Here is a 12,199-nt window from a genome sequence, read left to right as displayed (position 1 = left end):
ATTGGTTCTGCTTATCAGACAATCAAATTCCAAGTGAGAAATTCCATTGTGATACGCCATTCATGCATATGTACACTTACTGACATTACTCTTATCATCACGGACTGCTTTGGTGGCCTAAGTGGTTTGAGCATCTGCCTTGAATGCAAAAGGACACAAGTTTGAACCCTGGCCAAGTCATACCAAAGACTTATAAAAATGGTTTTAGCAGGATAATGAGACTTGATGCTACATGTCTGCGGCATAATGCCCCAGTGCTAGACATCAGTATAAAGTGCCACACTGCAGACATTACAGCAATATGACTGAATTTGTTTTAAAGCTATGTTAAAAATCTGAATCTCACACACACACACACACACACACACACACACACACACACACACACACACACACTTGTTATCACACCCATGCAAATGATGGGAATGACATGCAAGACATTGTTATTTATTTTCTGATGGCATTGTCATTAGTGTAGATGTCAACAATAAGTTTTTGAAGACACTTATTTATTTTCTGATGACATTGTCATTAGTGTAGATGACAACATTAAGTTTTTGAAGACACTTATTTATTTTCTGATGACATTGTCATTAGTGTAGATGACAACATTAAGTTTTTGAAGACACTTATTTATTTTCTGATGACATTGTCATTAGTGTAGATGTCAACAATAAGTTTTTGAAGACACTGTTATTTATTTTCTGATGACATTGTCATTAGTGTAGATGTCAACAATAAGTTTTTGAAGACACTGTTATTTATTTTCTGATGACATTGTCATTAGTGTAGATGTCAACAATAAGTTTTTGAAGACACTTATTTATTTTCTGATGGCATTGTGATTAGTGTAGATGTCAACTATAAGTTTTTGAAGACACTGTTATTTATTTTCTGATGGCATTGTCATTAGTGTAGATGTCAACAATAAGTTTTTGAAGACACTGTTATTTATTTTCTGATGACATTGTCATTAGTGTAGATGTCAACAATGTTTTCGAAGACTGTTATTTATTTTCTGATGGCATTGTCATTAGTGTAGATGTCAGCATTAAGTTTTTGCATTCAGTGAAGTTATTGTTGCACATACAGTCATGAAGCATCATTAAAGTTCTGCTTATCACAGTAATAACTTTTCTGTTAGTGTTGTAATTGGTGTTAATGTAAAGATCATCATTAAGTTTTTACATGTAGCTAAGTTTCTCTGACACTTGTTTATCAATCCATCCTTCTGTCAGCTTATCTGACTGTTGTCCTTTTCATTGCTCTTTTTCTCTCTAAATCACTGAGTTGAAATTCCCAAAACTTGATTGTACATGTAGGTGCATTTGATAAGAATGTGAAAGAGAACATTTTCTTTTGCTTCTTCCCTGGAGATCCCCGTGAGGGGTGTAACAAGGTAACTGGGTTGGGGTTGGATTGTAACAAACACTTTTGATGGTGATGAAAATACAATGTTTATTTATGAAAAGATTCAATGAAAAAGACTATGTTCATGCACCAGCAAAATCCAAATATTGTATATTTAACAAAGTATGCATGAACCTGATAATGTATTGCAATTGAAATGAAATGTGAACTGTATGCAAGAAAAAACCTTAACTATCAAAAAGATACACTGATTAATGATTCAATCTGATTCCACACAAACAATGGAAAAAATGATAATACATAAACATTGACAATTTCCACACAAAAATGATATAGTTCACTCAAATAATGAAATATGACATGTTTTCATTCAGATAGTGAATGTGATGAATTTTCACTCAAATAGTGAAATATGAAACATTGGGACATATATCTTGCAGAGTCAAACACAAATCTGAAAGGTCTTCTCAGCCCCAACGCTCTGTCGAATGGTAATGTAGCAACCACGAATGGTCTGCCCCTACTGGTCTTCCTAAAGATCCATAGAATCTCTTGTTCATTGCAGGCCCGTTGGTCCAGAAGCATTGGTTCTTCACCATGTGATGACCTTTATCTTCTTTGGACCATCGTCACCCACCGACAGCAGCACATGGGGTATAACACAACCCAAATTAGCAACACGGCTAAACACCTTTAGTATGGTACATATACAGAGATCGAGCATAACTGTCACTCTATCCCTCCTTTACTCCTTCAACACTACACTCAGCATTCACCAGTTACCATTCACCAGTCACTGGCCATCAATCAATCAATCACCAATCAGTCAGCTCTACAGCTGGAGATCGCACGTCATAAAGTGGACTGCTCACTGACAAGACTCCTCGTAATGTGATGTTTAATTCTACGATGAGGTAATTTATACACAGGCCATGTAGCCATACACGGCCTGTGCACCCAAGGTATATCACTTTTCCCATCATAAGCACTTTGCTCATGCAGCATGGGATGAACCGAACTCACCGTTTTGAAATAATATACATAAACCGTCCTCAAGTAACATACACTGAAACAAAACCTGAGTACTTGTATTTAATCCAGATAATAAACAAATGATAAATATATGCAATTCCGTGACAAGGGGTTATCCAAAGGTCAAATGTTCTAAAGTTTTAATTATAATGACAATTTCAAATATTTCTATTAAAAGTTTTGATATGCAGTCATTGCTGACAGACATGTTAAATATGTAACAGAGTTTGAGTTACAATCTCTGGGCTGTGGTTGATGGGGAAGTGGGGTATGATAAAGATGCTGGGCTGTGGTAGATGGGTGAGGTATGATAAAAATATGCTGGTCTGCAGTTGATGGGGAGGTGGGATATGATAAAGATGCTGGTCTGTGGTTGATGGGGAAGTGGGTATGATAAAGATGCTGGGCTGTTGTTGATGGGGAGGTGGGGTATGATAAAGATGCTGGGCTGTGGTTGATGGGGAAGTGGGGTATGATAAAGATGCTGGGCTGTGGTTGATGGGTGAGGTATGATAAAAATATGCTGGTCTGCAGTTGATGGGGAGGTGGGGTATGATAAAGATGCTGGGCTGTGATTGATGGGGAGATGGGGTATGATAAAGATGCTGGTCTGTGGTTGATGGGGAAGTGGGGTATGATAAAGATGCTGGGCTGTGGTTGATGGGTGAGGTATGATAAAAATATGCTGGTCTGCAGTTGATGGGGAGGTGGGGTATGATAAAGATGTTGGGCTGTGGTTGATTTGTGAGGTGGGGTATGATAAAGATGCTGGGCTGTGGTTGATTGGGAGGTGGGGTATGATAAAGATGCTGGGCTGTGGTTGATGGGAAGGTGGGGTATGATAATGATGCTGGGCTGTGGTTGATGTGGAAGTGGGGTATGATAAAGATGCTGGGCTGTGGTTGATAGGTGAGGTGGGGTATGAAAAAGATGATGCGCTGTGGTTGATATGTGAGGTGGGGTATGATAAAAAGATGCTGGTCTAAAGTTGTTGGGGAGGTGGGGTATGATAAAGATGCTGGGCTGTGGTTGATTGGGAGGCAGGGTGTGATACAGATGCTGGGCTGTTGTTGATGGGGAGGTCGGGTATGATAAAGATGCTGGGCTGTGGTTGATGGGAAGGTGGAGTATGATACAGATGCTGGGCTGTGGTTGATGGGGAGGTGGAGTATGATAAAGATGCTGGGCTGTGATTGATGGGGAGGTGGGGTATGATAAAGATGCTGGGCTGTGGTTGATGGGGAGGTGGGGTATGATACAGATGCTGGGCTGCAGTTGATGGGTGAGGTGGGGTATGATAAAGAATTTGTACTGTTTCAAAAGCATTGGGATCTTGATACAAGAAACTTTATTTAATGTTGGTACATGTATTCTGGACACATTATAAACTAGCTATTGTATGTCACAACATGAAATAATAAAAGGCAGACAAATATTAAAATATTTACTATGACAGACACAGCATAAGATAAACTACAGTATATATATGGAACAAACATGTGTATCTTACAAGGTTAGATTTTCTGTCAAGCATGTACACATACATACTTGTCAGAGAGTCTGTATCTTGAATGACTTTGTTTTCTACAGGTTGTAGGGCCCATGGCTGACAATCTGGTGCAACTTTTCGGGGACTACAGTGCAGACATAGACCCTCAGTATTCCACAACCCCCTATCAGGGGCTGAAGAAATTAGCCCAGCAGGTGAACCTGGCTCCGGGATGTACAGACAACAGGTGTGAAACATACCTTCCATCCACCATTGCTCAGGCTGTCCAGGGAGCACAACTTGTTGTTGTCTGTTTGGGAACAGGTATTTCTTACACTGCTGTTTGTATAAAGGTATATTTCAGTGTGACACATTTGTTATCTCCATACTTTCCTATTCTTCCATCTTTCCATCTATCCATCCATCCTATTCCTCCATCCATCCATCCATTCATACATTCATCCATCTTCTTGTCTCTATGTCATATACTCAACTTCTACACCATATTGGTTGGGACAAGTGGAACAAACTTGGTAATGTACTTGTCCAGATTGTGGCAAATAAGGGTGGGGACGATTAGAACAGATTTGGTAATATAGTTTTCCAGATTGTGGCATGGTATAATAAGGGTGGGGACAGTTACAACTGACTTGGTAATGTACTTGTCCAGATTGTGGCGTGGCATAATAAGTGTGAGGACAATTACAACAGTCTTGGTGTGTGTGATTTGTATTTTTATTGTAGCTTTTAACAGTTTTTCAGTCATATCACATCAGACCTGGTAATGTGTTGTCCAGATTGTGACATGATATAATACAGGTAGAAACAATTACAACAGACTTGTTTAAGTACTTGTCCAGATTGTGGAATGGCATAATAAGGATGGGGACAGTTACAGCGGACTTGGTAATGTACTTGTCTAGATTGTGGCAAGGCATAATAAGGGTAATACATGGGCAATAAGGCATAATAAGGATAATACATGGGCAATAAGGCATAATAAGGGTAATACATGGGGAGTAAGGCATAATAAGGGTAATACATGGGCAGTAAGGCATAATGAGGATAATACATGGGCAGTAAGGCATAATAAGGGTAATACATGGGCAGTAAGGCATAATGAGGATAATACATGGGCAGTAAGGCATAATAAGGGTAATGTATGGGCAATAAAGCATAATAAGGGTAATACATAGGCAATAAGGCATAATAAGGGTAATACATGGGCAGTAAGACATACTAAGGGTAATACATGGGCATTAAGGTGTAATAAAGGTAATACATGGGCATTATTGCATAATAAGGGTAATACATGGGCATTAAGGGGTAATAAGGGTAATACATGGGCAGTAAGGCATAATAAGGGTAATACATGGGCATTAAGGGGTAATAAGGGTAATACATGGGCAGTAAGGCATAATAAGGGTAATACATGGGCAGTAATGAATGATATGGGTAATTATTAATACATGGGCAGTAAGGCATAATAAGGGTATGAGGGTAGTATGGCATAATAAGGGTAATACAGTGGCAGTAAGGCATAATAAGGGTAATACATGGGTAATATATGGGCATTAAGGCATAATAAGAGTAATAAATTACATGGGCAGTAAGTATTTGATATATGTGCCCTTCACTTATAGCTCATGCTGTCCAGGAAACACAAATCAGTATTGTCTGTCTTGGAGAGGAATGTTTTTACATCTTTACTGAAATATTTCATGCAACTCTGATAGGTCATTCCTTTATGATTTTCATAACAGCCATCATGAGAGTTGTGTAATAATTACTCCACTTGTGTTGACAGTAATGATGATGATAGATCTTCAGTAAAGGTCCTCACTGTAACAGGTATTTTGTTCATAAAAGATTGATGACCACCTTGTAGGCGTCTTTAAAACGTTTGTGTTTATCTGTGTCTGCTTGACTTTTGTTTCTAGTGTAGACTGGTCAGTTAAGAGGTTTTTTTCACTTACATGACTCTTTTTAGTAAAATGCATTAAATCCATGTATTTCTATCTGTACAGGAAATAAAATACCTCTTTTGTGCTTTATTGTTCATTGCTACATAGTGCAAGAGCATTTAGTGGCTTCATGTTTCATGTCATAAATATTGCCACACTGTGGTCTCTTGCCTAGCATTTTCACCTACAAATACTACACTGAAGTCTGTTACCTATCATTCTCAAATAATTATGCCTCTGCAGTCTGTTACCTGGCATTCTCACCTATAAATGCCTCACCATAGTCTGTTACCTGGCATTATCTCACCTATAAATGCCTCACCATAGTCTGTTACCTGGCGTTATCTCACCTATAAATGCCTCACTGTAGTCTGTTACATGATATTCTCACTTATAAATGTCACATTGTGACCTGTTCCCTGGCATTCTCATGAATAAATGCCACACTGACCTGTTTTCTGGTATTGTCCCTTTGTTATTCTTTATGTCATGGCAGAGTCTTAGAAGAAACAGTATATATAAACACTGCAAAGTCTATAGATACGTTTGGGATGAAATTTAGGAAACTAGATTAATAACATAATGCAATCATTGCAAGCAGCTTCTGGCATGGAAGTTTGATGAACATAGATGTAAATTTGAATGTTGCATGAAGATCCCTTATAACAGGAATGAATTTTGATGAGAATAATGTGATTCCTCTTTTAATGGCCTTACAGGTCAGGAGTTAGAAGCTGAAAATAATGACAGGTCCACCATGGATCTTCCTACCAACCAGACACGTCTGCTAGAGGATGCCATGAAATATGGTAAGATAACCAATAACATTACATTCTTTTCTTGCCAGTCATGACTAATGTAGTTATGAGGTGGTTCTCATGAGTGCTAGTCCTGACCAATGTAGTTACAAGGTGGTACTCTTGAGTGCTTGTCCTGACCAATGTAGTTAGAAGGTGGTACTCTTGAGTGCTTGTCCTGATTAATGTAGTTACAAGATGGTACAAGTAAGTGCCAGTCTTGACTATTGTAGTGATAAGGTGGTACTCATGAGTGCCAGTCCTGACCAATGTAGTTATAAGGTGGTACTCTTGAGTGCTTGTCCTGATTAATGTAGTTACGAGATGGTACAAATAAGTGCCAGTCTTGACTAGTGTAGTTATAAGGTGGTACTCATGAGTGCCAGTCCTGACTAATGTAGTTACGAGTTGGTACAAATAAGTGATAGTCTTGACTATTGTAGTTATAAGGTGGTACTCATGAGTGCCAGTCCTGACCAATGTAGTTATAAGGTGGTACTCTTGAGTGCTTGTCCTGATTAATGTAGTTACAAGATGGTACAAATAAGTGCCAGTCTTGACTAATGTAGTTATAAGGTGGTACTCATGAGTGCCAGTCCTGACCAATGTAGTTATAAGGTGGTACTCTTGAGTGCTTGTCCTGATTAATGTAGTTACAAGATGGTACAAATAAGTGCCAGTCTTGACTAGTGTAGTTATAAGGTGGTACTCATGAGTGCCAGTCCTGACTAATGTAGTTACGAGATGGTACAAATAAGTGCCAGTCTTGACTAGTGTAGTTATAAGGTGGTACTCATGAGTGCTTGTCCTGATTAATGTAGTTACAAGATGGTACAAATAAGTGATAGTCTTGACTATTGTAGTTATAAGGTGGTACTCATGAGCGCCAGTCCTGACCAATGTAGTTATAAGGTGGTACTCCTGAGTGCTTGTCCTGATTAATGCAGTTATGAGATGGTACAAATAAGTGCCAGTCTTGACTGGTGTAGTTATAAGGTGGTACTCATGAGTGCCAGTCCTGACCAATGTAGTTATAAGGTGGTACTCTTGAGTGCTTGTCCTGATTAATGTAGTTACAAGATGGTACAAATAAGTGCCAGTCTTGACTAGTGTAGTTATAAGGTGGTACTCATGAGTGCCAGTCCTGACCAATGTAGTTAGAAGGTGGTACTCTTGAGTGCTTGTCCTGATTAATGTAGTTACGAGATGGTACAAATAAGTGCCAGTCTTGACTAGTGTAGTTATAAGGTGGTACTCATGAGTGCTTGTCCTGATTAATGTAATTACAAGATGGTACAAATAAGTGCCAGTCTTGACTAGTGTAGTTATAAGGTGGTACTCATGAGTGCCAGTCCTGACCAATGTAGTTAGAAGGTGGTACAGATAAGTGCCAGTCTTGACTAGTGTAGTTATAAGGTGGTACTCATGAGTGCCAGTCCTGACCAATGTAGTTAGAAGGTGGTACTCTTGAGTGCTTGTCCTGATTAATGTAGTTACGAGATGGTACAAATAAGTGCCAGTCTTGACTAGTGTAGTTATAAGTTGGTACTCATGAGTGCCAGTCCTGACTAATGTAGTTAGAAGGTGGTACTCTTGAGTGCTTGTCCTGATTAATGTAGTTGCGAGATGGTACAAATAAGTGCCAGTCTTGACTAGTGTAGTTATAAGGTGGTACTCATGAGTGCCAGTCCTGACCAATGTAGTTAGAAGGTGGTACAAATAAGTGCCAGTCTTGACTAGTGTAGTTATAAGGTGGTACTCATGAGTGCCAGTCCTGACCAATGTAGTTAGAAGGTGGTACTCTTGAGTGCTTGTCCTGATTAATGTAGTTACGAGATGGTACAAATAAGTGCCAGTCTTGACTAGTGTAGTTATAAGGTGGTACTCATGAGTGCCAGTCCTGACTAATGTAGTTATGAGATGGTACAAATAAGTGATAGTCTTGACTATTGTAGTTATAAGGTGGTACTCATGAGTGCCAGTCCTGACCAATGTAGTTAGAAGGTGGTACTCTTGAGTGCTTGTCCTGATTAATGTAGTTACAAGATGGTACAAGTAAGTGCCAGTCTTGACTAGTGTAGTTATAAGGTGGTACTCATGAGTGCCAGTCCTGACCAATGTAGTTATAAGGTGGTACTCTTGAGTGCTTGTCCTGATTAATGTAGTTACAAGATGGTACAAATAAGTGCCATTCTTGACTAGTGTAGTTATAAGGTGGTACTCATGAGTGCCAGTCCTGACTAATGTAGTTACGAGATGGTACAAATAAGTGCCAGTCTTGACTAGTGTAGTTATAAGGTGGTACTCATGAGTGCCAGTCCTGACCAATGTAGGTATAAGGTGGTACTCTTGAGTGCTTGTCCTGATTAATGTAGTTACAAGATGGTACAAATAAGTGCCAGTCTTGACTAGTGTAGTTATAAGGTGGTACTCATGAGTGCCAGTCCTGACTAATGTAGTTACAAGATGGTACAAATAAGTGCCAGTCTTGACTGGTGTAGTTATAAGGTGGTACTCATGAGTGCCAGTCCTGACTAATGTAGATATGAGATGGTACTCATGAGTGGTAGTACATTTTATAGGAAACTGTCATATTGTTATGATTGATGGTAGACCTGTATAAGTGGCATGAAAGACATGAAGACTATGCATTACCATGATAACAAGTCATCTTGTAGCTAAAGTCATTTTGCAAATGTCTATTCCATCCGAAAAGTAAAACTTAAGACATATTTTCTATAAATTCCAGAACCATTCAAATTCATTTGACTCATTTTGCTTATTTGGGGCAATCCTTGCCATGTTTGGCATTTAGGGTTGAGATCAGTTGAGCATTTTTAAAGATAAATATTGAATACCTTTAAGATTTTCAGATGTTAGATAATATGCATAGATATATATCATTTCAGTGGTACATTCTGTTTTCTAAGTTAATATGCAGGGATATATATCATTTCAGTGATATATTCTGTTTTCTAAGTTAATATGCTTGGATATATATCATTTCAGTGGCATATTCTGTTTTCTAAGATAATATGCAGGGATATATATCATTTCTGTGATATATTCTGTTTTCTAAGTTAATATGCAGGGATATATATCATTTCAGTGATATATTCTGTTTAAGTTAATATGCAGGGATATATATCATTTCTGTGATATATTCTGTTTTCTAAGTTAATATGCAGGGATATATATCATTTCAGTGATATATTCTGTTTTCTAAGTTAATATGCAGGGATATATATCATTTCAGTGATATATTCTGTTTAAGTTAATATGCAGGGATATATATCATTTCAGTGATATATTCTGTTTTCTAAGTTAATATGCAGGGATATATATCATTTCAGTGATATAATCTGTTTTCTAAGTTAATATGCAGGGATATATATCATTTCAGCAGTACATTCTGTTGTCAAGTATAACATGCATGGTTTATTTCAGTGACACAATCTGTTGTCAGAAAAAGTGATGACATTATGAAACAGTCAGAACATATCACTAACACTGTACTGTCAAGATTTGCTTGCATATCGCTCTAAAATGTACACAGCTCTTACATATCACTCTAAAATGTACACAGCTCTTACATATCACTCTAAAATGTACACAGCTCTTACATATCACTCTAAAATGTACACAGCTCTTACATTACTCTAAAATGTACTCAGCTCTTACATATCGCTAACACTACATAATGGAAGTAATACTTTTAATTTAAGTTACAATCAAAACAGCTGCTGCTCTCGGTGGTACATCAGCCTTTATGTTGCAATTGTATGTTAGTTTTATCCTCATATTTAAGAAATTTGATTCCTCTAATTCTGAAGGGCAAATTACAAGTTTCCACTTAAACATGCGCCATAACTAAATATAATTTTGCAGACCATAGTTTTGAAACTCTGAAGATGCAATGGATTTTAGCTATGTTTGATATTTTAGACGATTTACATTATGGAATGTCTCTTGGGAATTAAACATGTGGTAAAATTTTTGTTGGAAGGTGGGTCATTTCTAAGCATGCCATGAATCTTTAACATGACTCCATGAGTCGTCCTTACTTTTGTTGTTGAGTTTAATTATAGTGGCATGCGCACAATTGTGCACATGCCACTTTTTTCTGAGTGCACCACAGCCTGCTAGTTGTTTCTGGGGAAGGGAATGGTGCCACCTCCCCCAGGCTTTTATGGGTTCAAGGAACCCTGATAGTTTGGTTTCAATATGTGGGTCCATAAAGGTCCCTTACAGTTGAATGGTTGGCTGTCATTAGTGGGAAGGAGAGCTCGGGAACGGTCCTTGTTGCTTCACATCGCTGGTTTCTTGTTGCATTTGCCTGGTGTTTCTTGCGTTTTTATTTTCTTTTTCAAAATGTTCTAAAAAGAGGGGGTTGTTCTATGCTGTTTATAGAGGTTGTTAGTAGAATTCATGTATGAAGAGAGATTTTCAAGGTTATTATGGTATTACTAGTCGAGGTGTTTAGGGTGTGCTTCCTACGTTATATTATTTATAAGTTTTTAGATATTGCCTCTTTAAGTTATTTATTTATTAATGTTTTTAGAGATTGAATGTTATTTATACTTTATTTAGCGGAGTCCTAGCCAATTACACGGTTCGTTAAGGACATCTAGGACTGGATTCCTAGCTGATTACTCGGTTCGTTAAGGACATCTAGGACATCCGATTTTGTGGTTTCCTTAGTTTTTGATAGGTGCTTCGTAAGTGAATTATTTATTAATATTTTTATAAAATTTAATGGTATGTTATGGGTTTTTATGTGGGGGCTTCTAAATTTATTTAGCTAGTTACTGGGTCTTTTGGTTTTGTGGGATAGTAATTATATTTTGTTCCTAAGTCCTGCTGAGTCTATGAATTTATTTATATTTTTATATGCTGATTGTTTATTTTTATTAGAGTCCATAAGTAACTCTGGGTGTGTGTATGGTGATCCAATCTCTTTTTGGTTTTTTTTATTTTCCTAGCGGGTTGATATTTTGGGCATATATTGAATACGTGGTGTAGATCTTTGGTGGTGTGGCAGTTAAAGCAGTTAATGGTTGCTGGTTTGGGTCCTATAAACCTTCCAAAACTGCTTGCTAGTTTAGTTTTTCCAGTTATTATCTTACTTTGTCTGGCAATATTCTCACTCCCTCTGTCTCTGTCTCTGTCTCTCTCTCTCATATATAATGTGACTTTACATACCAGCTTCATCTGAGAACTCATTGTCAAACATTCTGTGAAATGCACATAAACCACCTATCACTACCAGTACTTTCCCATTATCCCCAACAGCAAAAGCAGACATTTTCACCAAATATAACTGCATTTCTTATAATTACAATTGTGTGTTGGCATTTATGAATAATTTAAACTGTAGCAATAAATCATTCCTGATATTTTGTAAGTGGAATTTATATAATATTTTAACTTGTAAAGTAGTTCCAGGCTGAGTGTGTGATGCGGAAAGTTTAGGTGTATGATGTGGAGTGTATGATATGGAATGCCAGATCGGCCATGTAAGATTAAATGGGTAAAGTAGTTATACA

General features: G+C 37.7%; 1 protein-coding gene across 1 annotated transcript in view; it reads left to right on the top strand.

Moving 5' to 3' along the window:
- LOC149786168 (uncharacterized) overlaps positions 1–12,199 on the top strand; it is a 50,194-nt gene that overhangs the window by 23,599 nt on the left and 14,396 nt on the right. The window contains exons 7-8 of the mRNA XM_089976521.1: positions 3,994–4,216; positions 6,576–6,665. Of these exons, the coding sequence (XP_089832647.1) occupies positions 3,994–4,216; positions 6,576–6,665 (313 nt within the window). The remainder of the gene's footprint in view (positions 1–3,993; positions 4,217–6,575; positions 6,666–12,199) is intronic.

This window comes from Sinohyriopsis cumingii, chromosome 12 (assembly GCF_028554795.1).
Source record: "Sinohyriopsis cumingii isolate HCF-2022 chromosome 12, ASM2855479v2, whole genome shotgun sequence".
NCBI lineage: Eukaryota > Metazoa > Mollusca > Bivalvia > Unionida > Unionidae > Sinohyriopsis > Sinohyriopsis cumingii.
This window is presented reverse-complemented; position numbering and strand designations above follow the sequence as displayed.